The sequence below is a fragment of the Lytechinus variegatus genome, chromosome 17 (genome assembly GCF_018143015.1).
Source record: "Lytechinus variegatus isolate NC3 chromosome 17, Lvar_3.0, whole genome shotgun sequence".
Classification (NCBI taxonomy): Eukaryota; Metazoa; Echinodermata; class Echinoidea; order Temnopleuroida; family Toxopneustidae; genus Lytechinus; species Lytechinus variegatus.
In genome coordinates this window covers 30,152,516-30,180,342 of record NC_054756.1, presented here as the reverse complement: position 1 = coordinate 30,180,342, position 27,827 = coordinate 30,152,516, and the positions used below count along the sequence as shown (strand labels likewise).

Below are 27,827 nucleotides of genomic sequence, written 5' to 3'. Positions count from 1 at the left end.
GACCTAGTCCATGATTACACTAAGGCAGTTTCACACTCACAGTATAACCTTCCTCATGGTGATACAAATCAAATTTATACAAATGAGGAAGCATTGGTTAAAAACAAGCTTTCATAATCACTAAGAAGAATAATACAAATTTTACAGACATATCTATTATCTAAAGATCTCTAACAGATATGAAAAGATTACTTTAAGCAAACAATTCTCACTTTATGCCTATCTCTAGTTTTGGTAAATCTCCAAAATATCAGTGTCACTGATACTCATTCCTAGATTAATATTGAATGTGCTTGAATTAAAACAGCCATGATAACAATGATATCAGATAAAATGTGTTATTGGGATTAAATTTACCAGCAATTTTACATCAAAACATGATTCAATCAGGTGCCTGTTTATATCTTATTTACATAAAACCCCACTCAAACACTGAATGTCAGGATATGATTATTGTCAGTATCTTTTTAATAAAGTACCGAAGCGTGATGTCAGTTGCCATGGTATCATGGTGGGCTGGTTCTAAACAGAGCCGCACCTGATGATCGTCTGCTTACATTTTGGCTCGTCTAAAAAATAGGTTGCAAGCGATCATTCCGATAGCAACCATTTTCTCCTATGAGAAACACGCTTTCATTCCATGATACCATGGCAACTGATGTCATCACTTCAGTATTCTATATTCAATTACTAAATTGGAAAAGCACTAGTAAGTGTTCAAAGAGCTGTTTCAAATAAAAACATTGTCAAGAGAGGGCGCTAGATGGCACATTCAAACTCTCGCAGATGATAAAATTGCAAAATTTAAATTCTCATGTTTTTTTAAACACATTCCATACCTTCAACACTTTTGTAATATGGAAAATGTTAAATGATACTTGACTCTAGTTCATATTAACATATTAATGATCCTTTACCAACAATGTAGACAGGCTAAAGCATATGTTACCTTGGAAGAAAATAATTATTTCACACTCTATTTGTTACCATCAATCGAGTATCCCATACATTTCAACCTGAGCTTTCGGAGGTAATATAACATGGTATATAATTCATTGTAAACCTGTTGACTAGTAAATTCTATAACTCCTATTGGTAAAGGGTAAGGAGAGTTAATGACCCCTTCTCAGGACTGGGCACATATGAGATATCAGATTAATCTATCTAAACATATAGCACCAGATGCAGAGTTTTTCAATAATGCATGTCTTACAGAAAACAAAGTCAATACCAACTTTTGCTTTGATATAGCTATAACTCAAAAGACTAATTTAATATATTATATGGATATTTGACCCACATTTCACATATAGATGTAATTTTTTTAAATTAAATTGCGATATACAGTTTAATAATCATTTATATCAAGTATCATAATTGATAGGAATTGATCTATTCATTTTATTAAGTTTCCACGAATGCAAATATGACAAAAGAGGAATTTATTCATTTTTTTAAATTTCCATGAATGCAATCATGACAGTTCAATTATCAATAAAATAAATGATCGATATAACTGATTGTGAATATCTGCAATTATCTCAATATCAAAATACAGTCGTAATCAAATATTGTTTTGAGATTCAAATTAATGGTAAACTTACACATTATGTTAAAAAAAAGAAGCTCGCACAAAATTCTTCAATGCTTTGCTTTAACAATGAGCACACAAACAATGGGAAAAGAAAAAAAAATGTTAAGTCCATAATTAATTTCAATCAATTCATGCAAAATGAATACTAATTGCATATATACATATAATCCACAAACATATATCCATCACACCGCATCAAACAATTCTCTATGCCAATTGCAGGTATATCTACCATCAGACATGATTTATACTGGAAATGTTTTTTGGACATTTCAAAAATAACATAAAGTGAAGAAAATAAGCACATTAACCATTATTATTGAACAAAATATACTAATGATTTGTACAATTTCTGCATCAAAAGTTATAAGGCCAAACCAATAAATGGGCGGCAAGCAGGAATGCAAGCACTCTGACGAGATCTAAACATAGCGATTGACAAGCGATTCATATTTCTCCTGTTGACCCGAGGTGACAGAAGGCTCTCCAGCTTTCTTGATGAATGCCTGGAAAAGGAAAGAAAACGAGGGAATATTACAAATATACTCTATATTAAAAACGAAGAGACATTTTGGGGTTATTTTACAGTCCATCAGAGGGAAAGTTGTTCACATGTGACATCAAACTTCCTTGTCGCATTGTCAATAGGAGGATCTCCATAGCATTAGTGATTGTAATATTCAAATGCTCATAACTTTCTCATTGTTTGTTTGATTTTTCTCACTGTCGTTGATCTGTTTCTTTAAAAAAAAATTTCAACACAAGCCTACTTATTCCAAAGGTTTCATTCCCCTCGTATCCTACCTCACATTCCTGAAGAGTAGCCGTTCCTTCTGCTATTTTCAGTCCAAGGCCATGAGTAAAGCTGGAATAACGATCCTAAATATCAAATGAAAAGAACTTTTTATAAGTCATGGACTTACATGTAATAAGTTTTTTTTTTGTAAATTAAATAAATTATTTACCTTGCCACATGTTCATAATACATGTACTTATCTGACAATACGCCCTTTTGTATTTTCCTTTGTTTATTTTTAGTATTATCAAATAGCAATCTGATAGCATCTTCCCTGTTCCTTTCTTTGTAGATTATTCTATGTTCTCTGTTTATTTCAGAAATGTGTGCGTGTCTTTATGTATACTATGTTGCTTGTTGAAATGGACCTCTGCATATACAGTAGTGTCTGGAATAAAGTCTTTAACCCTTTCAATGTGTACTTCGCACGAAAGAACACTCAGTGCCGCGCGAACTTCACATTTCATGCTCAAACAAAGATCCATTGTTTCCTTCCCTGAACATAATTCAGCACAGAGGGGCTCATGGCCCAGCACACAAGGAGTTAATATTTACAAAGATAATTCAAGAAAGTGCTACAACTAATGGTGTTGATCTTTGTCACTCCTGACAATGTTTTCAAGGTATGCCACTGCCAAAGGCTTTAATGTAATATGAGAAAAGAAGTTTTCATAAATGAATTTAAAGGGATGGTCCGGGCTGAAAGTATTCATAGCTTAATAAATAGAGTAGAATTCACTGAGCAAAATGCAGAAAAATTCATCAAAATCGGATATCAAATAACAATAACAAAGTTATTGAATTTTAAAGTTTAGCAATATTTTGTGAAAACAGTCATCATGAATATTCATTAGGTGGGCTGATAATGTCACATCCCCACTTGCTCTTTTGTATTTTATTATATGAAATTAGGTTTATCCAATTTTTTTCCTCCGAGAACTAGAAAAATTGGATTGACAACTGATTTAGTACATTAGATATTTATTGCTGCAACTTATTTCATTATAAAGGAAACATATTATTCACACAAGTATGAAATATTGACAAAATTAAGATCTTATCTAACATACAAAAAGAAAAGTGGGGATGTGACATCATCAGCCCATCTAATGAATATTCACGACGACTGTATAGCTAAACTTCAAACTTCAATAACTTTATTATTTGTTCTCCGATTTTGATGAAATTTTCGGCATTTTGCTCAGTGAATTCTACTCTACATATTAAGATATATTTTCAGCCCAGACCATCCCTTTAAAGGTAAATTCAAATATATCTTTTGAAAAATATTCTTAAGAATCCTTGCACCTCACCTCTACCATCTTTTGAAGATGTCCATCGGTGATGAGCTTAGCAGCAATTCGTAGTCCTCTAGCAAAGGAATCCATTGCTCCAATGTGAGCATAGAACATATCTGCTAAGTCTGTAGATTCACGACGTACCTTAGCATCAAAGTTTAAACCACCAGGAGCTAAACCACCTTGATCTATAATGCACTGTAAGGAGTCAAATCAATTCATTCAGAAATAATTTTATACCAACATCAAAATTAAACCAACAGTCTACTTAAAGCCCAAGGTTCTCCTCTTCATCATTCTAATCTCTGTAAAGATGTTCACCATCATCCCAATCATCCGTTATCATTAAAACTCAATGTATCATCAAATTGATAATCACCATCACCAGCACCATAACTATCATCATCATCATCACCACCATCATCATTAAGGTCATTATCATCATCATAATAATCATCACCATCACCATAACCATCATTATCATCATAATCATCATCATCATCATCACCATCATCATCATCACCATCATCATCATAATCATCATCACCATCATCATCACCATCATCATCATCACCATCATCACAATCATCATTATCATCTTCATCATCATCATAGTCATCACCATCACCATCATCATCATCATTATCATCATAATCACCATCATCATCATCATCACCATCACCATCACCATCATCATAAAATACTGGACCTACAACTGTATTCATTCTCTTCTTTTTTTCATGCTATACAGTTGCTTCAATTGCCCAAGCTTTCTACTCATAGGTTTGTAATATTTTTGATATATCAGTGATTTACAGTGTAAGTTGTTGATGTATTAAAGACTAATAATTGTCTGGTAGTTACCTTGCATATAGCAGCAGCTCCTCTGATATCCATAGGAAACTGATCAGTATCCCAACCAAGATCAGGTGATCCAGTATTAGCATCAATAGATCCAAGCATACGAAGACTAAAAGAATATTACAGACATAAAACAGTTTACTTCAAATTGTTGGTAATAACATCCAAAAACACTTGTCAGTACTTATGTTATTTGGGATCAAAGATATCTGTTTGAATTTATCAGGAAAAAAAAGAAGCGATACATTAAATGTTTTGATCTGGGTTCTATTTCATTAAGATTTATTATAATAACTAATGCACAACTTCTATACTAAGATTACTAGCAGCCAATCAATTGAAAGATTTCAGTAGCTTTAAATGGGCCTGTGATTCAGGTTGACTAATGAAAGGTGACCTGTATTTTCAAAATCATTACAAGTCAGTACCAATGACAACATCTCAGAAATAATCTAACCAAACACATATCAAATTTTCCATCTGAGCAGAGAATAATTTATGCTTGTATGCAATGGCTTTTAGAGTGAAATCTACATCGATTGAAAGAATATTAATTGTGTCGAATCAGTAGTGGATGTATACAGCCTGAGCAGAATGGGATGGTGTAGTGTTGTGAATAGGACGATGAATATGAGAGTTTTGAAGTCTAAGATTAAGATTTGGAATGAAGTTAAAATAATATTGGATAGACGTCTAAGTCTTGACGTTAGTCAGTCTATATGGATGAGTGTGGGTCTAGTATTATATCTCTAATAATCAAGAAGTCTTATCTATATCATCAGTTTTAGGGGTGTAACTATTTAAGGTGGGAGAGATCTAAACTTGATCTGATTGGTGTCTACAGGTAACCCCTATCAAACTTTCTCTGGTATAAGGGGTGTGGTGATGCTCTGTGCAAGTGACTGGGGCTGGAAGTGTGAGTCATACTTCTTAGAACTTCTGTTCCTTGAAGTTAGCTGACGTCACTGAGGGTTGGTCTGTTACGGTCAGTGTTTAGGAGTTAAATGGTAATGAGTTTTGGGGAATTCTTAGATGACATTGGGGGAGTTTGTAAACAAGTGAAGGTGAATGGCTGAAAGGATAACATGAAGTTAAATACATACTACATAACAGTAGAACTCAATGGTAGGGGCAATGTTTGCACCTGAATGAAGATTTGACCGGGGTGAGATTTCTCAAACTAGAATACTGGGGGGGGGATATTAAAGAAGCATACTTACGCAGAAGCCATAACAATATCATGTTCATAGGCATGTCCTGCTAACATGGTATGGTTTGGTTCAATGTTCAGTTTGAAATCATTTTCAAGATCAAAGTGCTCCAAGAAACCGATCACAGTCATTGCATCTAAAAAAAATAATAACAAAAATAAATCATCTCACTATCAATGACTGAATAATATCATAAAATATGAGAGTGGACCAGCACCTCCATCCAAATCTGACCTTTGTTATATTCATTAATACATGTTTAAACATAAACTGAATCTCTATAAAAGGTAAATATGATGAAAAGGGTACAAATGCAGAAGAACCATATAATGAATCCAAATATGAACAATTATCTACATGATATCAAAATATGGAGCGTTGTGGCCCAGTGGATTAGTCTTCTGTCTTTGAAACAGAGGGTCATGGGTTCGAATCCCAGCCATGGCGTAATTTCCTCCAGCAAGAAATTCATCCACATTGTGCTGCACTCAACCCGGATGAGGTGAATGGGTATCTGGAAGGAATTTATTCCTTGAAATACCACCGCGCTGTAAAAAGGCTGCGGGGCTAAAGCCAGGGTAATAATATTCAAGTCCTTTGGAAGCGCATAGGGACGTTGTGACCTAATGTGATATGCGCTATACAGAACTGCATTATTATTATTATTAAAATATATGGATAATAAACATATCACAAAAATTTCATAAAATATGATGAAAGCATCATGGAAATATATCAAAATACATGAATATGGACAAACTAGCTTTACATCCCACTTAGGCTTTAGACAAATGTTTCCTAAAGGACAATAATTCAGTTGGTAGAGTGTCCGTCTCCCAACCAGGAGTTCAGGGGTTCAAACTCCGGCCGCGTCAGACCAAAAGACGCTATTGGAGTTGCTGCTACCGTTTGGTGTTCAACAATTAAAGGGATAGAGCCCCGTCGATCTGGTGCTGCACAGTGGCTGCCGGGCCCAAGATCAATTGGGCAAAACAAATTTTCTGAGTATTTCATTTCTGGTGCTATTTCGAACAATGAAATATGGATTTTAAGAGATTTAAAATTAAATTCTAACATTTAAAACTCTAAAACAAGATATCAAGCATATTTACCATAATCATATTGGTGTTTGGTAGGTTCTTTAGGTTTGGGTTCAATCAAAAGCTGTCCAGTAAATCCAATCTCATTCTTGTATTCTGTTAAAAAGAAAAATAATATCCCACAAATTCTCGATAAAAATCAGTGATGTCACAAAAATGCACACCATACATATAGGTCAATTTTCTACAATAAAACAACATATTTACATGTAGAGGACACACCCACCCCAACAAAAAGTTGATTTGACTAAAAAGAGAAAAATCCCACAAGCATAACACTGAAAATTTATCAAAATCGGATGTATGTAACATATTACCAGTTACAAAATTTTAATTTTCGCTTAATTTCACAAAACAGTAATTTTCACATCCTGGTCGGTATGCAAATGAGGAGACTGGTGACATCACACACTCACTATTACTTTTATATTTATTACATGAAATATTCCAATTTTCCAATTTTTATTCCTCCCCGAACATGTGTTATTACCATTGTTTTAACATTTTGTGGTGTTGTCAAGTTGGTTCTTATTGTCAAATCTGTAAAAATTGAAATATTGTATAATTCAAACAAGCGAAAGAAATATTAAGTGAGGGACATCATCAACTCTCTCATTTCCACGTCACTGAATCAAAGTGAAACTTTCAATTTTTGTAACTTTCTTATTTTACATCCGATTTTGATTAAATTTTCAGCGTTATGCTACTTTGATTTTTCTCTATTTATCAAAATAAACATTTTTCTGGGGTGGACTTGACCTTTAAATGATGACTTGAGAATCATATTTTCTCTGCTTGCTAGTGCATGCCATGAGATTCGTTTCCAAGACAGACAAATCATATTTGACCTTTAAAGCTCTTTAGATTTCAATGACCTCAAAATACTAACGTCAAACATCATATACTAAAGACAAAATATTAAAACTCTGTCCAAAACATTGATCGTGTGTTGCATTCAAATTAAATTCATATCCCACAGAGCATTATAAAAGAATTTGATAACATTTGACATTTTAATGAGATCTGTTTAACTTCAGGGTGAGACAATGTACATCCTGACAATAATCTGTCCTAGCATTATGACGTACATAAAATAATCTCCACATCACTATCATTAGCATACATCTATCTAGTAAGTAGCAAAACAATACAAAAACATATTGGCCCATATTCTGAAGTTTGGTTTAACTTAAACTTAGGTTTAAAGATGTTGCTTAAGTATGGATAGCCAATTGTTACATTTAATAAATAACAGTAGAGATACATTTCAGCTCATTTGGCTCTCAAATCATTCATAATTGTCTAGGAAGTATAAATAGATGATTGTCTTCACCATCGATGAATCAGGAAAGAGCACAGTAAACCTAAGAAGCATACAACTTGATAAAAATGTTGACACTTAGGGCTTCCCATAATTTTAGCAGAGTTAGACCATGGTCTAAGTTAAACCTGACTTCAGAATATGGGCCATTGTCTCTTTCTACCAATGCATTGATCTATCTACTTACTACTTCTGTCTCCTATTTATTACCTGCATTCATCTTCATCTAATATGACGATTATCATTCTCGTATTGCACCCCTCTTTCTTTACACATAAAATGTTCATAATAATCTTTATCTTAATTAAAAAATGCAATATTGATAAATGTTTCCAAAATGATTGGTACATATTCATTCATTATATTCTGGCTTGATCTAGTGAATATATACTTACTAACAGCCATCTTAAAGAAGTTAGCCATGTGAGAGAGTTCTCCCTGTAGGTCAGTATTGAGTAGGCTTTGGTAGCCCTCTCTTCCTCCCCAGAATACTACAAATAAAACCAAAAGAAAATGTGAAATCTCCTCCTCCTCCTCCTTCTTCTTTTTCATTTGTAAATAATGCATGTAAGTGCGTGCATGCAGGGCCAAATAATGAATGATGTGTAAGAAGAGCCAATGGATATACTGCACCGAGGTCCCCAGGACCGAGTGCGGTATATCCATTTGGTGAGTCGAGCAAAAAGTTCATTATTTAGGTCCTCTATGCACAAGAATGCTTGTATTGTTTTTTTTATACACACAAGAATGCTTGCATTGTTTTTTTTATACACCCCCCCAGGGGGGGGCCAGTCAAATATATTGCTGTACACATGCGTGACCAAGGAATTTCCAAACACCCCCTAAACAAGTTTTTTCTGTGTAAAAAATAACCCCCTAAACAAGTTTTTCGCAGGCTTTATTTACATATTTTGACCCCTAAACAAGTTGTCGCCAAAATATTACCTCAGGGGAAAAAACTTTGGGGAAAAAAACATACCCTAAACACGTTTGGCTAGTCTTTTTAAAGAAAGCTTTTGGGGAAAAAGAACATACCCTAAATACGCTGGACACCGCGATTGACCATTTACCAGTCTTTCAAAACCACCCTTTTTCTTGAAAATCTGTGTTTTTTATACCCTTAACGAGTCCAAGCGCGGACCGCGTCCAAAACTGAAAAAACACCCCTTTAAACGTGTTTTTTTGGTCACGCGTGTGTACAGCAAAATATTTTACTGGCCCCCCGGGGCCCCCCCCATGTAACTGAGTTGCCCTGAATGCTACATGTATATTTGATCTAAATTCTAGATAATTCCAAAACTTGCTCTATTCCGCACTCTGACGTCAGAGTGCAGGATAGTGTATTTTGGATGCAATAGTGCAATTCGCTGAATGTCATGTGATTTGATTTGGAGTAGTATAATCTAATATTCTGTTATGTTATATTCTATTCTTATACTCTTATAATATTATATTCTCATATTCTTTATATTCTTATTTTCATTCTTATTCTAAATACATTTCATTATTACTTTTCCTATTCTTTATTGTACAACGCCTACTTATCTTGTTGTACGCGATCAAATGGGAGGCTGAATGTCACACATTCGTACCGTTGCACACAAGACGTACCATCCAAAATGTACCATTGCACGGCTTTAGGAGGTGACGTCACAATGCGATTTCATTGAATAAGGTGACAATGCGCGTACAGCCCGCTGGCTAAATGCGCAATGCTGTCCAAGATCATGTGCGCTTGTGGGCCCAGCTTGTGGGATTTTGCTTTTTGTTTTCAATATTTTTGCTCCCTTTTCATAGATTACTGGAGGGAAAAACTCTTGTTTATTTCATATTTTCGCTAGATTCCGAGGCGTTGTACAACACAAATAGCGAATATTCTTATTCGTGCAATGGTGCGAGATTTCGCATTCGGTGAAAGAAAGAAACACTCTATTCAACTCGGCTAACGCCTCGTTGAATAGAGCATCTTTCTTTCACCTCATGCAAAATCTCACACCATTGCACTCATGCCTATTCCGCTATTTGTGTATTATTCTTATCATGATAATTAACATTTTCCTGTTTGGTATTTCTTCCTTTTCTTCTTCCTTCTCATTTCCCCTCTCTTTAAAACAAATCATACAACTACGAATGAAGAACTCACCAAAGTTTTCTCCACCAAGTTTCTTTCCAATCTCAAGTCCTTTCTTGACAGCTGCTGCAGCGTATGCTACAACATGAGCATCTGGGTTGGTGGCTGCTCCATTCATGTATCTATAGTCAAATTACAAAGAAGTTCTCTTGAGGTTTTGTAAATAAAAATATTCACTAGCAGCAGCTCAAAATAAAATAGCTTCACATTTCATCATCAACTTGCTTTTAACTATTTCTTTAAAAAATCTACAGGGTTCTCAATAACCCGACCTGAACATGAACATATGTAAACTGTTTTGCCAGATTAGGAGTGAATTTAGATGATTGAATCTTACATTCAATAAAAGTTTGTTTCTCTGGGCTCGCCTACATTGTAGTGTTGTCTACATTCAACACTCAGCATTGAGGAGTGCATTTTATGGTGGGGTTTACTAAATTACTTTTGAGCACAACTGTACATTGAGAACACATTATCTGTGAAGTATTTGCATTGTGTCACTGATTAGGATATCCTTTATTCAATTGACAGAGAGCATAACTCTAGAAGTCTTAATACATACAAAGAGCTTGATTTACACAGAGTATAAAATAATGGAATCTTTAAAATAAGGTGAGAACAATTTTTGGAGGGTGACATTCAACTGTAGGAAAATGGTCAACGACATGTTTCAAATTGAGGGATACTTATACAGCAGGGGAGTAAATTGGGATTATTGCCCATTCCAGATTATATTGTACTAATTCTATGTCAGACTTTGAGTTTAAAATTTGTAAATACACGCCAAGCAGGCTAGATGAATGACCAAATATTCATCATAAACAGCTGATGGCCTCTATACAGACCTGGTATGCTCTCATGCAAATGTGTTTTCATAGCAAATTGATTGTATGGGAATCCACAATAATTCAATAATTGACACATTCATGAATTCAATGCAGAACACTCACCCTAATATGCTTTTCACATTGCATTTCCTTAACCCCAAACTATCCTTATCCCCGGACTATCCTTAACCCCCATACTATCTTTTTTTCGATTCACACTGTCTTTCTTAACCCCATACTATCTGCTCAACCGTGGCTAATGCCTTAACCCCGGACTGTGATTGGTTGATGCTTAGCCCTACTTTCCTTAGCCCTGTTTCGTTTTCACACTGCATCTCTTAGCACCGCAAATGTGGTGCTAGCACCACAATAAGCCGGCTAACCCTGCTTATTTGCAGGGCCAGATAGTACCGTGCTAGCCCACTTTGCTAAAACATAGTGTGAAAACGAAGTGGGCTAAGCTTAACCCCGGGAAATTGGTGGGGCTAAGACCCCCCCTTAACCCCACCAATATCTGACAAAAAGTGCAGTGTAAAAAGCATATTATAGCACAGGAAAATGCTCTAAAATATGACTCACTTTCATCAATCATGAAATTTAAATTCAGGAAAAAAAAAACCTGCTAGATAAACAACCGGATTAACACAGCTAATTCAATTACAGTGTATTTATATTGCTACTACACAACTGTTATGCAATCATACATGAAGCCTGCACACATAGGAACTGAGGCTATTGAGGGTTTTATATCTGTTGCATAAAATTCTAAAAATAATCTATACACTTTTTTTTCCACGCAAATATACTTTATTTTTTTAATGCCAGCAAATTTACAATAGATAAGCTAGGATACCTTCTGTGTAAGCAGAAAGGTACAAGGTATACATGTACATATAACAAATGTGGGATTACATGTACAAGAGAAATACATAATTCAACAAAAGAACAAAACACAAAAAATGGTAACATTAACAAGGAGCGAACATGCATTTGAAGAAAAACTTCCAATATATAACAATACAGCCTAGCATTGTTTGATAATAATCATTTCTTACATAGTGAGTCACCTGAATATGTTACAAAAATAATTTCATCACATATTACCTTTTGTGTGAGAACAGATTACAAGTGTTCCAGAGTAGCTTGACTCCTGTTTTATTCTGGAGTTCCAGAGCAAGATCAACAATCTCATCAAGATTGCGATTAGATTCTTCTATTGTAGCGCCCTCTGGTGCTATATCTCTGCCAATTAGGAAGAAAACAACATCTTTACAATAACCAATAAAATATTCTGACTAAAAACAATCAATAACAAATTCTGAAAGTTTTAGGTAACACAGAAAAAACATTTTAGTCCATTTATCTCCACATTGTCTTCTTTTAGATCAAGTTTTCATTCATTTAAATTTTTATATCAAAAGAACTAATGGCAGCATATAGGTGTCCCACTCAGCAAGCTTCTGCTTTTATGAGTGTACCTAATCATTTAAACTATATTTTCAATAATTGTGCATTCAGGTAAATGTCTGTTGATCTCTAAATGATTGAATAAAATGAATTGAATTGAAAAAATGACATAATTATTTAGCATTTGGGTATTCATAAAAATCTATGAAATGTCTTGATACAGTAGCAGAATGCTCTAGTACAAGTTTTGTCAGATGAATCAGAAGTACAGCGTATAGATGTAGGTACATGTCATCTATACAATCAGATAACCAAATGTATTGCTGAGCCAATACACAATATTTGCTGAGCTACTTGGAGAGTATATGTACAAAGAATAAATAAATCTTTGTTAGATAATGCAAACATACCTCTGTGATATCAATCCAGTAGGATTAGCAAAATCAAATAGAGGGTAGAAATAAATTAATATAATTACTTTTTACAAGATACATGAATAAAGTCTACTCTAAAACTTAGACATACTTGTAGAAATCTTAGATTTTTAATGCCTGAGATACTGTTCTGATTGCTTATCAGGGAAGGGGGGGGTCTTTATATCTAAGCTAACATTTTAAAGTGCTTTTATTTTTACTAGTTTCATGTACCTGTATATGCAATGTAATACCGTAGTCTTCCAATTAAAGACATTGCTATTGGAGCACATGTAAATAATACCATAGTCCGGTAATTGTAGCATTTTATAAGTCTGATATTTATATGTGATTATATTAATCATGATTTCCTTTCAATTATAAAGACTTAAAGAGAGTATAATCAATCAATATGAATCATGCTAAGCAACCACAGTAACATGGCTCAACAGAGCCGGTTTATTTGCGCCCATCTCACAGCCGGGGAGGGGCAGAATCCGCCCCCCACCTCCCCTGAGATCTTGGCCTTCAAGGGTGAATATTTTTTCCTAGGAATTTTCTTAAAAATAATTTCTTATGTACCGGTATTTCTTGTTTTTTTTTACTTTTTTATTTTTTTTTCTAATGAAATTGCTGCAGACTTAATTCTGATCATTAACAAGACAAAATTAATTTAGTTTAATCAGTGAAAGGAAAAATAATTATACATTTATGAACTTTGGTTAAATTCACAATTTTCATTGGATTTGTACATGAATTCATGTTTTTGAGCAGTTTTGGATCTGACATGAATTTACATAATGGTACATTATTTTATAACCATGTACCCGCGCATCACAAATTTGGTCTTGCGTGATATTTAAAAGTAAAAAGTCAGCGAGGGGCCCAGTTGAAAAATCTAATGCGGCAGATTTTTTAAGAAACAGTTCCCTTTGGCTTGTGATTTCCAAAGAATAATTGTCAGTCCATTTCTTAAACAATCATGTTATCTAACAGTATTTTTAATCAAAAAAGTGCAAATTACTTGACTTTTTCCCACATACTCTACTGCAGTGAGTAGTATTCCAGTATCTCTGTAGGGATATAGACTGTTCAATGCATTATTAAGTTCACAGTAAATATTATTTGAACTAACCTGTCATGGAATGACCAGTATCTGATACCTAGTTTGGTGAAGAACTCAAAAGCTACCCTTAATCGTCTCTTGGCATTCTCTAAGCTTTCACTACCTACAAACACAGAATGATAGATATACCAAACATATAGATATCAAGGGGTTGAGAACTCACTGATACAAAATAAATCAAACCATTGTATATTAATTCAAGTAAATGATATTTTGAAATTCATCATGATTTTCACATTTAACCCTTTCCATGCGTACAAACTCTGCATTTAAACAAACAATCCATTGTTTCCCTCCCTGAAAACAATTCAGCACAGAGGGGTTCATGGCCCAGTGCACAAAGAATTAAAATCCTCACAAGTTCATTAATAGTTTTTAAAGATTACCATGATTCGATCCCCATAAAGGACAAGCAAACAGTTTGTATTTCTATTAACTGTTGAGGTCTTTATGGAAATTCATGTGCGTGGCATTCTGAACTCGTGTTAAAGGTCAGGGCATAGGGTGGAATATTTACCATCATCCCAATGTCTGCTGATAGTTGGTCCTCCAAAGGGGTCCAGACCTACACCCCTGAATGTGTGCCAATAACACACAGAGAACCGAAGCCAGTCGGCCATGCTCTTTCCAAGGACCTCCTGATAAGAACAAAATAATGTATCATGCATTATGGCAACTTTAAAACTAACAATTGTTTGCATGAAAAATTAGTAAAAGAATTGATGGCAGCACGGAAGAGAGGAACACAGGCAGAAAAGAATAATTTGATCAGACAAGGGTTACGACTTACGATGATGCAAGATGATTGTAGCAAATGAGTTGTAGGGATCGATATGTCAATTAAAAGATAGGAACCACTTGAAGGTTTGGCGAGGTAAGCAGCACGCCAAATGATTTAAGGGACAATCCTGGGCAAGTCAATAAAATGACCTATCAAGGAGAAAGCCGAAGGATTGTAGTGTTCAAAATCTTAAAGCGAGGTTGTTACATAACTACTTTAAAATAGACATAGTAAACAGTTTTGTATAAAATTTCAAACAGCATATTTACTGTAATTAATGGTAAAACCAAAGTAATCTTTTCTGCCAAAATATTACAATGAATACTGGTATGTACAGTACAAGTTTGTGATTGTGACTTTAGCTGCAATATCCTACACTAACAGAGAGAAGAGGGGGAAGGGAAGAGAGAGGAAGAGGAAAAATCTAGACAAAGAAAGAGAGAGAGAAAGAAAGATCAAGAACAAAAGATAGAAGAGTATGGGGAAAAGAATAACATTTGTTCCTAGATCTAATGTAAAGTTCTAAAATTAAGTCAATGTAAGATAACTCCCGCTCACACAACCACTGTCTTTATACCTCATCTGCATTGTAATGTTTATAACACAGCAAATCAGTTGGTTTGGCATCTGGCTTGTACTTTATCTGGTTAATGCCTGAAAATGAAGGGAGAGAGAAAGAAAGAATTAATTACCGATGACTCTGTTGAAGTTGAATCTTTTAAGACTGCAAGAATCAGTTTGATTTTTTTTTATTTGACTTATAAAAATTAATTAAAAATCTCAGAAGTCTGTCAATATCATAATCTGCTTTTGTCATTTTCTGAGAACAGAACTGTTTTGATGAACAGTGACATGACACAAGCTTACGACAATCGCTCCAGGCTTTATTTCCTCTAAGATGTAGGTTTAGGGTTGCAATAGGGTTTTATGTTAGGTTTAGAGTAATGTTAAGGATAGTGTAAAGTGTTGAATACAAGGTTGAAGTCAGTCATTTGATTAGTTTGTGGAAATTTATTATCACTGGAGCAAGTGTCTGAGAGCACCAAAACATAATGACATTTGGAAATAAAAACCTTTTGGGCAATTCCACAGGTTGGTGGACATGAGCTTAAAAATTCAAATTCAATATTTTCTTGAATTTCTTAATACTTTAAGTCCTTCATACATTATAGTTTCAGGAACAAGAAATAAAAAGTTTATTTTCATATGTATACTTTGGAAAAAAATGGTCAAAAGTTGTGTCTTCCATTCTGTACCAAAATACAAGAAAAATAGTGAAAAATGAAATATGCCTTATTACCATTTTGTTATTGTAAACAACATACCACTTTATATATTTCTGAAGTTTAGAAAAGTCAAATTACTTAAAATACACAACAGCTTTTCAAGTAAATTTGTATTACTCATTCAAAAATGAATATTGCAACCTGCTCAGGTGATGTAACGTGAGTAACCAAAAAAAATGACTTTGTTTTCTGAGAGAAAAATTCTTCACAGTTAATTGGTGGGATTTTAAATTCTCTTCCTTCAAACAATCTTTGACACAGTGATGACTATCAAAATCATTAAAAAGTACAATTTTTTATAAAAATGATGAAGAAAAACTGTAACGTGAGTAACCATCATGTAATGTGAGTAACCAGTAAAAATTATTCAGTTAGGTACCATTTTCTGTGGGATGTCAAGTTTTAAGTCTCATGTTGAGTTGTGAAGTTATTTTTGATTAATTAAAAGCAAAATGAGGGTACACCTCTTTGATGTGACTCTTTGTTCATCAAAATATCAGTGGTCATACAATCACAAAAAAATTGAATATTAGTAGAAGTATTCACAATGCAAGAGTGCATTAGTAAGACTTTGTTTCGATTAACCAGACTTCAAAGAGTGTTCGAACAACACATTGAATGCCCTTTATACCTGTAACCCTATCTAGGCCGGGGATTTCGGGAGTTGATATGGCCCGGGGGGTGGGCCTCCCAGGCCCCCCTTGAGATCTCGGCCATTGGCCGCATGATCACGCCGAAAATTTGCGCGCAGGTTGTCTTGGACATAATCTACAATACTATACAGTAATTTATTTCATGCAAATTGGTATTAAGTGATTATGCTAATTTATGCATAATTAGTAAGCAAAATCATACTTTTCCCTCCTACTCCCTAATAAAGCTCCAATTGTTCCAATTTTTGGTATAAAATCTCTTTTTGATGTTCCTAGCAATGAATTTTACACACATTATTGAATTTTTAATGACGTGTGTTGTTAACCATACATAGACAAAATGTAACGTGAGTAACCGTAACGTGAGTAACCATATTATCTGCACCCCAAGTAAAAACCATGTGTTCTTTATTTTTTTAATTATATACAAAGTTTGTGTCCCTAATATACTTCTTTGAAATGGATATAATCAACTTTCATAAAAGCCTTGTATGAAGAGACTTTTCATTTTATGCATGTCCAAATCATGTAACGTGAGTAACCGACACGTTCCAAAGATTTGCCAGGAGCATAATAAAATTTCCCAAGTTTTGTTTTTATACAAAGGATAGTCAGACTGTGTACTTTATTGTGATAAGGAGATGTTTAGTTCCTATCAATAATAATGGAGTTACAGCTCCAAGTATGAGTCAAGGTGTCTCCAAATGTAACGTGAGTAACCGTGGAATAGCCCTTTTAGACTATATTTGTCTTTTCTCTGTGATGTAATTTTTTTACTATTAAAATATTGTGATGGTCAGATAAATCATCACAACACATACCTATCAAGGTATCTTTGAAATCATTAAATGGAAATAATATTGTTTCTATTTGTCAGTAAACAGATCATGCACAATTAAAAGACTTTACTCCCCATCGAACCTCCCAAAGAATATAGGCCCTACTTTCATATAAACAAATAACAATAAAGAATTTAGAAATGTACTACTAATAATAATAAAAACAAAAATTATGATAATAATGATATAACAACAACAATAATAATAATATTAATAAAGATTAACAACAATAATAATAACATTAATACAATAATTAATGCTGAAACCAAATTTGAGAAAGGTAAACTATTCCTCAAATGAGTGTCTGCAAATCATTTCCTGTCATTATCCTCATGTATTTGTTTCACAGACTTTACAAATGACTCAAGGATATTGACCATTTCCCCTCACATGAGGTGCAGGCTGAATGAGTTTATCAGTAATCAATGGCCATTAAAGAAAAGACTTGAAGATCGACTGTTGGTGCATGGAAGGAGAATTAAGGGGGTAATTTAAATCACGAAGTCAACACTATATGCTTGTCTGTTGCCTTTCAAAAGGGAACCTTCAATAGGTCTGGCTTCCATTTTGATCGCAGTACCCTTGACAGCTTTTGTCGTATTTCATAAACCTAATGTATCATGTATTTCTAAAGATTCAAAACACTGATACTTGCAATTGCGAATGTGATGTTTTCAAATCGGCGGTGAATTATTATCGCATGAAGAAATAAAAGTTTTCATCGATTTTGAGACTGATAGAACCAAGGAAAAGAAGTGAACTGGTTGCCTATTGTTTAGAGTACAATTATTATTGATGCCTTGTACATATGTTTCAGTTAATGTTAGCAAATGTCATTTTTTGCATCAATTATTACTGTACATGTACCGTACACAGCAAACACACGGTGCGATCGGGTTAGCTAGATTTATACCCTGATTCTGAAACTTACCTGGGAAGAATTCATTTGACCCGTTGTTTTCATCTGTTCTCGCTCTTTTTGACTTGTGTTGAGACATGACCACGTTGTGAAGATTCCTTTTTAGAGTAATTAAGGTTCGAACCTGTGGTAGATCCTGAAGAATAGCACAGCTAATTCCAGAACGAGGAACAGAAGAAGAGTTTGGCTTTTCCGGGCTAGCGGTTCTTGACGACGTCGGCACTCTTATCTAGTTGAACCGGTAACCCCGCCCGGCCACAGAAGTACGATCTTACGTGGTAGGTAGAGGGGCGTGGCTTTATTACCCCCAACCCCCCCAACTAGCTCCCTGATCAAGTTTGAGCTTTGTGATTACGTAAGAGGAGGGACGTGAGAGAGCGACTTCCCTGGACAGTGGACAGTAATACCATGGTCACATTTGCTCTACGGCGGCCGTACGGCGAGTCGGAAACAGTCGTTTTATTCATTTTTTTATTATAAACACCGACATGTAGCTGGTACAAAAATGTTAAAACGGCTGGTTTCGACTCGCCGTACGGCCGCCGTAGAACAAATGTGACCAAGGTATAAGAGCAATCAGCGCTCGGGAGTTTGGGAAGGTTCATCAGTCACGGATCCCACAGGAATAAAGAAAGGATGGATGAAGAAAGAAAGAAAGAAAGAAAGAAAGGAAGGAAGAAAAAAAAGAAAGAAAGAAAGAAAGAAAGAGGAAAGAAGCAAAGAGAGAAAGAAAGAAGTTCAATTGGCTCGTCATATCACTGTCAAAGAAAATTCCCCAATTTTTTTAAGTGAAACGCAGCATAGGCGGATCCAGAGGGGCGACTGGCCCCCCGCCCCCCCCCCCCCTCCCCCATTGGCGGAGAGAAAAAAAGACAAAAGGGTGAGACGAAAAAAGGGAAAAGAGAGGAGAAAAAAGGAGAAACATAAGAGGAGGAAGACGAGTGAATATAATAAAATGATGGGAAGACTTGGAAAATAATTAAAAAAAAACTTATTTCATGTCACTTTATAAAATTTTCGCTAGGGTTCGCGATCGCACTGCCTTTTGGGCGATTTGCATATCTTACTCAATATGGAGCTTAAAATATCGAATATTGAATGTACAAAACATATTTCAACTCGGAAATCAAGCTTTTATTAATTTGTTTGATTTACAAATTGATAAAAGTGTTCTGTAAAAAATTCTACTTTATGGTCTGAATCTTGACATTTTCTGCCCGCGCTGCACGTTCGCAAAATTTGATTTGTCAGGTACTTATTATTTTGTCGTGTACAAAAAACGCTCCTTTTATAAGGCATAGAAATGGGACGTTAACGCACAGTCACTAATACGCGCCGCTGTCTCCGCATCGTGCAGGCAGTCTACGTGTATAGTGGCGGGCTGCTACATTGCGGTGCAGGGGTGTTCAACTTACATATCGTGAGCACACTCAGCTGCGTGTTTTCACTTCTTCTCCTTTCTCTCCTTTTCTTGTCATTTTTCCTCGCATTACTTGTTTTCATAAATTTCCCTCTCACTTTCCTTGTTTTCTCACTGATCCCTTCAGTTTTGTAACTCTTCTTGATCACTTGTATTCATTGGCACACCCCCCGGTCAAAAATGGTACGGTCCTATCCAACATACACTCAAGTCGTCGCTGTACGAACTCCGCTTCTGCATCCGGTCAGACATGGGGAAATTTTGGAAGGTCAAAAGTGCACACTGCTCCCATTTTTCGCGTACAAGGCTATGGACACCGCAACGTCATGGCACATCAGCGAAACAGAGGCGTGGTCATAAATAGGCCTGCGCGCACAGCGGAAAAATATGCAAATAAGCAAATTGTCACAAATTAGCATAATGCGCGACGTGATTGAATATGAAATGTATTCATAGAGCTGCGTCTTTGGTAAATTCATGTCATTGATCATTCCCCGTTCACCCCCCCCCCCCTCAAGGTATTCAGTTGTTTATTCATCTTTTCTTGTTTACATATTTTTAATTCTTTCGCGATTATTACTACATCAATTAATTCACTTATTTATTTGCTAGATATTTCCCTGGAAGACATTTTGGAAGCTTACAAGAGATTCATTAGTAGGATTGAACTTAGGGATCTGCTTGCTCTATAGTATTGGTGTTCATCACTGCCCATTATTTTCATTACACTTCATGAATAGCCACAAATATTTGTTTATTATTTTGGGGGGTGGGGTAAATACTTAAAATGATGAGAAAAATCTGAGCAAGAGAGCAATCAGGTCATTTTGTCTTTATTTTGAAATTGAAATGAACAATCTGGTGCAAATCTTATGAAGATTTGTTTTTTAAAGTCTGAGTTTGGGATGGGAACAAAAGAGAGCCCAGTACCCCCCCCCCCATGTATTTGCTCTCATCAAGGCTATCACTAATGATCCCTTCATCTTAAAGGTCACTTCCAAATAAAATAAAAATTTTGTACCTGCCCACCCCCTATATTTCTCTATCGATTCCACCCTCCCCCCCTCTCTTTCTTCCACACACACACACACATTCCACATAATCATGCGAGCAAACAATTATTCTCATTTCATTTTAATTTCTATCCCACTTTTAAAATCAAACTCATTCATGTCTTTAATTCAGCTGCACCTGAATGTCACAGTATGCCATGTTGCAATGGCTTTTATGGGCTATCTTGCCACGCATGTTATTTTGATACTAAATACCTGTTGTACTAGTATTATACCCATGCATGGATACCCGACATACAGAATCAATCAATCAATCAGTAGCACCATCATATTCCAGTCATATAGAAGTAATCTTCAGTGCCATTTCATCACAACACAGTTTGGTAGCAATAACATCATCATCACATATCTTTCACGGAATATAAATTGGTGGATTAATTAAATCACGAATATCAAGATTAGAAAGTAATATTTCAAATCAAAATGTTTATTAATTAATAAATTTTTGAATACATGATGAAAATATTTTTTCTCTTTTTTCTCACCAAAGCATCAAATTACATCAGCAAAATGCCTATAATGAGTGCAACAGAAATTGCAAGGATATTACAAGAGAGGGGATGTATTTTTTTGGTAAAATCTAGAGAAAAAAATTTGAAAAAAATAAGTACGTATATTCACTTACAGCATTTGCTGACAAGAAATAGCATGCTAATCTAATCGGGGACACTTCATAAAAAAGGGGAGCACATTGCCACATTTCTCTAAAGAGTGCCTTCCCAAATCTGCACATTAGAAAATCAGTAACAAAGTTGCTTATTGTCTATTGTTGTGAAGTGCTGCTAGAGCTGTGTTCTATTTCCAACAAATTCTTTTATTTCCAGAGCTAATCTAGTTCATTATATGGGACATCGACAATACAGTGTTACAAAAACAAAGAGATTAAAACGAAAAAAAATAGTGCAACTTTTCACTTCCCCCAGAAAATGAATTCAACAGCTTAATGTCCAGCAATACATAGAGGTTCTTGTTTCATAAGGACTTCAATTATGGTAAATTGGCCCCAAATGTAACTAGCAACTAGCATGGGAACCCCAATTTTGATCTGTTGCTTTAATGTTTCCATAGTAATTACCAGAATTTCAAAGTTAGAATAGTGGTTAGTCTAAAAGGGGAAGTTTACCCTGACAAAAAGTTTATTGTAAAAATAGCAGAAAAAATAATAAAAAATATTTCCAAAAGTTTGAGAAAAATTCATCAAATAATTAAAAAGTTATTAGAATTTCAATTATTTGATTTGTGACGTCATATGCGAGCAGCATTCATACATAGCGAATGGTAAAAAATCAAATAAATGTCATTTTCTCAGAAAATTGAAAATGGTTTTCACTCTACCTTTTGTGTATCAATAGACAAATCACTTCATACCCGATCATGAATAGAAAACAAAATTAAGTCATCAGGAACCATACAAAATTTGAAATTCATGCATGTTATATTACATAACACATGGGGCAGCTGCTCGTCTATAACGTCACAAATCCAAAACTTTGAACTCTAATAACTTTCTTACTTTTTAACGGATTTTCCTGAAACCTTCACCAATATTTTTTACTAATTTTTCTGCTATTTTTACAACAAAGTTTTCTTCAGGGTGAACTTCCCCTTTAATGAATTGGGGTCCAGGACTGAGAGTGATTTCTTCGCCCTTTGTTCTGTCACATTGTTTTTATTATTCAAATTTTTTCAATGAAAATCCATTATTTCTTATCACCTTTTATATGTCTGTAGGCATGTATGTTACATAGCCCAGACCTCAGTAAAGGCCCTTTCTGCATTGTTAAGATTACCAGAATACAACCTATCCCTTTCAAACTACTAATATTATTCAAAGTGCTTTCACTACTATAAGTACTACATGTAGATGATTAGAACATTAATAAGGGGGGGGGGGGTAAGTGTGCCCTTTGGAAAAATATTTTAATCTTGTGTGAAACCTATGGACCTAAATATCTATACTCCAATTAATCTTTTTTTTCAACAGATGTGTAGTTTAAGCAGCATTCAATATGTATTGACACATTTATTTAAATTCATTCAAGTTTTTAAATCTGTAATTGCAATGAAGAAACTGCTTTTTATGAACCTGGCCTTCATATTTCTTCTTGATCTGCCCTGGTGATACTCAAACAGCTTGTGAAACCTGCATAGTAAACAAAAAGAGAAAGGAACCAAATGAGCTGCTGATATAAATTATTCTTACTCATCTAGTCCAGTTTATTTAGAAGTTTTAAACTTTTTATGAGCCCCTACTCTTCCATGCAATATTATTTAGAAAATGCACATGTAGTAACTTATGTTGCCAGATAAAAATCATAGATCACTATTATAGATCATTATTCATATAACTTTTTTTCTATTAAGTGTGAAAACCCATTCAAATATATATCGAAAGATTAATCTCAATATTTTGTCCTTTTTTATTTCTGTCTTCAGAGTAACTGAGTTTTAAAGTGATTTTATGTATGATTAATATAGCTAAGAGACATGGACAATAAGTATGCATTGATGATAATGGAAATACTGGTGAATTTGAATCCAAAAGAATATTATCTCATCATGGAGCTTTACTTTATGGGATAACATGATTCAGAAAAAATAGTTTTTTTTATATTTTTATGAAAACAAGCATACCTGGCAAGCTTTTAGATCAGATATCCTGTTACTCATCAGATTGTACCTCTTGGTGATGTGCAAATGGTATTTGACTTTGTACTTCTGACTAGGCTGGGACTGCTAAGAACTGGATCCCATTGGATCTGCAATTCAATATACATACAATACTTTACAGTTAAAAATTTCAAAAGTGATAAACAAAATTCCTCTCTTAAAACAATTTTTTTCAGAGTTTCCAGCTTTCACAATTCCCAACTAGAAAAAAGCAGGTCTTGACCAAAAACTAAATGGTTCAAGCATACGTGGCCTACTATAGTGAGGTCTTTTGTCAATCTTCAATATATATATACACCAAGCCAGCTTTGACAGATGTAGGATAATTATCATTTGTGTGATAATATGGCTCTCGCTCATTCATCAGTGCGATACAATCATTAAATTTTTTGCACTAGTCTATAAACATGTCTGATTTGAATCTCTACGTTAAGTGAGTTCCTCTTAAGTTTGATTTTTATTTTAAAATAGGGTTAGCTCACTTGCTGGCAGGTTTAAATGACCCTTTGCCTTTCACCACAAATAACACCAAGTGAGGACAATAAAGATAAATCAATTGGATCAGCTGCTCTCTTTGCTTAGCCTTATACTTAAACAATTCAAAATAGGGCACTATAAATTTTCTCAACCCTTCCAAAAAACAATTGAGCAGTTTGAACCCTGACAAAGAAATGTTACCCCCCCCCCCCCCCCGAAAAAAAAATCATTAAACTCCGTTGCTAGGCTAATTATATTTTAGTCCAATGGTCCAGCCAGGAATTAAAATAAAGTTAACTTAAATCTTTGTAGAAAAAAAGTGAAACCAGACAGGTCTAGAATTTTATTTTTAGAAATCTATATCTAAGTTAGACCTATCCTAGGGCCTTACTTTTATTTAAAAAAAGAAAAACGTTAACATCTGTCTCAAATCATTCCATGAGGCTGAGCATGGCAAAATCTACCAATATCATTCCAAACAGATTCAGTTCATTTAGATTTCATTTCATTTCATTTTAAATGCAGATAATTATATTGAAATAGCGGTGTCGAAAAATCAGTACTAGGCCCATGGCCTATAACTTCAAATTTCAACTCAAGCTTGTTTGACAATTAATTTCCAACACCTAATGACCTAGCCTACATCGGCAATTTCGCAGCCGGCTGGCACCGGCGATATCATAATCAAGTCCGCATCCCGCTCTGGCTATATACGGTATTTGGCTTAATTTTGATGCAGCTTTGCCGTAAACAAGTCCACATCTACCCCTGATATTTGACAATAAGAACTGAAATACAGATTTAATAAGGGCGGACATGAAGCATCCCAATTAACCAACTTAGTTCTACGAAAAACTATGTTATTTTCTGAGAAAATATGTCAGTCAGATTTCAGACTTATTTAGGATCAGACAGGAAAAAGAAATGGAAGTATGGAAATTGTGGTTTGCGTTGTAAACTGCACATAAAGCCATGCATGCGACGCCGAACCCCAGCAAACACATTACAATTTCAACTAAGATCAAAGTAAGGAATTGAACTTAACTTACTTTTATTCCTATGGAATGTCATTAGATTGATATTAATGTCTCCTCCAAGATTTTCTGCTCCTTTGAAGTTCACTTAGAAATCATGATTTCAAACATCAATTCTAAAAACGGATAACTAGACTTGCTATTGTATTTCAAAAAGTTGAATTTCGCAGAATCAAAAAGAACGACACTTCGCACAGATATCGTAGGGAATTGTGGGACGGAAAAAAATGTTTAATGCATGAGGACATGAATAAAACATTAGCGTTTTATCCAATCATACAAGTGCATTGTGCGTATTTTGACGTCATTACTCATGAATTAAACATTGACCTTCCAAAATCAACCTTCAAATTGGACAAATGGCAGCCATGTTTGTTATGTACAAAACCTATGGAAAATCAAAAACGCGCGAAAAGAGTTGCCTCTCTAGCTCCCTTCGGGAGCTTACGTATACGTAAGATCGTATCTCTGTGGTACGAATAGTGAAAACGTGCAAAATTCTTCACGCGCTGCGTTGCCTAGCTATGCGTGTGTACTGTGTACACACAATGCCATCGGCTGAACCCGCCAAACTATAGTGACCAATTATTGCAAAAGCTTTTGCAAATGTGAAAAGTGACAGAGGTTTTTTTTATTCAATCAAAATCATTCTTAGGTATTCGCAATCTACAGCATTTTCTGCAAAATGTCTTTTTTTGATAGGGTCTATTGTGACGTATATTTTATTACAACAATGTGAAGTCGCACCAAGCGTTTCGTTTCCCGCACTTGCCCATTGGCTCATGTACAAATGGATTTCCAAAATCATCAAGAAAGGTTCCAAAAACCTCAAAAGTGACAGAACTTAATTTGACTAAAATTAAATGAAAATCATATTATGTTCAAGGTGAGAATCTGCTCTATTCTATTCTGTTTTGATAGATCACCTTGTTGACGCGTTTGGGAGATATCTTAGCAAATCCCTCAAAAACGGCGTATTTTCTATTATTCTCCATTGGGAAATAATTTAACACGCTACGCACTGCAAAAAAGAAGCGCAAACAAATTGATATGTACTTATTATTTTCCTGTATTCCATAAAATTATCGAAATGTCCCTATTTAGGTCAGATTGTCGTATCCTCAATATTAATTCTACAGTGCGTCACAAGAAAAAGTATACACTTTTGAAATGGCTGCCAAATAAAACAAAAATATAGCACATTTGGGGAAAAACACTTAAATAATCATATGGAAGCCAATAAAGTCTATACACATAACACTTTTGAAATGTCTGCCAAATAAAATTAAAATATAGCACATTTGGGGAAAAACACTTACATATATGGAAGCCAATAAAGTCAACTTTCGAATGACACTACACAATTGGAAAACTATTCATGTTTGAGCGAGCACTGCCCATCGGAAACAAAGGGTATGAAAATTAGGCTGGGCCGGAATTAATGGCGTTATGAATTAATGATCAACCTTGACCAGCTTTTGTTGTTTAAGCAAATTTCGTAAATTATCAAATTGAACTTTAATGCACGAGTGAAGTTCAACACATATTACACTTTTGGGTAGCATTTCAATTTGTGGATCTCAATGTGTTCGAGGGAGTCGTGAGAATAGGGGGTGAGATAGGACTTAAGTGGGAGAAGTATAGGTTGATAGAATTAGGGTCAACAGAACATTTAGCACCCCCCCCCCTCCTGTTGAGAGAATTTCTATTGTCATGTATGCGTGTGAAGTCCTGAAAAGAAGAGGAATGCCCTTTTAACCAAGTCTTACCATATCTCGTCTTCTCGCTTGTAACAGGTACCATCACATTACTCTGGCTCTCACGAACACACTGCTGAGGGACACAAGATATGCTTCACTAAAATTGTAATTCCTGTTCACTCATGCATTAAATTTCAATTTAGTAACTCATGAAATTTGCCTATAAGAAACCAAAACTTATATCACTCATTAATTTAGAATAACACCCTTAGCTTTGCAAGTTCCAATAACTAACCACTCAAAAACGGTAATTCCTGCCCAGCCTAGCCGAGCTTATTAGTCTCTCAGGAGGAGAGAAGTGGGGGTAGAGATGGAGGGAGGGGTTGCTAAATGTTCTGTTGACCTTTATCCCATCAACGTACTCAGTGGCGTACCGTGGGTCACGGCATGGGGGTGGGCACCATAAAAAATTTTGAGTCACCTAGTGAGCGCGCAAAGCGCGCTCAGTTGCCAGGTATACTGATATTTTAAGGACAGTGCCATTAAACGGATATGTATCTCACTGATCATGCGAGCGCGAAGCGCGAGCTGAAAATTTTTGACATTTAGACCTTGGAAGGGACATTATAAGCAAATTTTTGTTATCATGTTACATACCTGTCTTGCTAAACAAACAATACGAGCGCGATCGAGCACAAGCTTGAATTGACCCCAAACAGGGACATTTTAAGGACTTTAACATATCTCACCATATTCATCTAATGCGAGTGCCAAGCGCTTGCTGATTTTGTTAGAATTATATCTAAACACAGGAAGCACTTGCAATCATTGTAATCATGATTCACATACGCATTTCACTAATCAAATATTGCGAGCGCGAAACGCGAGCT

At 35.0% G+C, this 27,827-nt stretch overlaps 1 protein-coding gene and 1 long non-coding RNA gene across 2 annotated transcripts; both read right to left on the bottom strand.

The window, feature by feature from the left end:
* Positions 1–1,486: 1,486 nt before the first annotated feature.
* LOC121431111 (xylose isomerase-like) lies at positions 1,487–18,835 on the bottom strand. The gene is made up of 13 exons (XM_041628610.1): positions 18,576–18,835; positions 15,444–15,520; positions 14,603–14,723; positions 14,095–14,188; positions 12,244–12,381; positions 10,325–10,434; positions 8,577–8,672; positions 6,873–6,956; positions 5,770–5,896; positions 4,553–4,658; positions 3,704–3,886; positions 2,399–2,473; positions 1,487–2,100 (listed from the first exon to the last, which is right to left on the bottom strand). Exons 1-13 carry the CDS (start codon positions 18,640–18,642, stop codon positions 2,017–2,019), a joined length of 1,362 nt encoding a protein of 453 aa, XP_041484544.1. The 5' UTR covers positions 18,643–18,835; the 3' UTR covers positions 1,487–2,016.
* A 4,187-nt stretch (positions 18,836–23,022) lies between these two features.
* On the bottom strand, positions 23,023–25,291 carry LOC121431328. Its single transcript, XR_005972111.1, has 3 exons — positions 25,253–25,291; positions 23,691–23,815; positions 23,023–23,199 (listed from the first exon to the last, which is right to left on the bottom strand). It is a non-coding gene; the product is annotated as an uncharacterized LOC121431328 (long non-coding RNA).
* Positions 25,292–27,827: the final 2,536 nt, after the last annotated feature.

Bases quoted from the DNA above. Each gene is read 5' to 3' on its own strand.
- LOC121431111 (XM_041628610.1), bottom strand. From the start codon at position 18,642: ATGTCTCAACACAAGTCAAAAAGAGCGAGAACAGATGAAAACAACGGG. The intron at 6,957-8,576 runs GTAAGTATATAT...TCTTTTTAACAG, and splicing joins CTTCTTTAAGATGGCTGTTA to AATACAAGAATGAGATTGGA. The intron at 2,474-3,703 runs GTGAGGTGCAAG...TTTGATATTTAG, and splicing joins ATCTTCAAAAGATGGTAGAG to GATCGTTATTCCAGCTTTAC.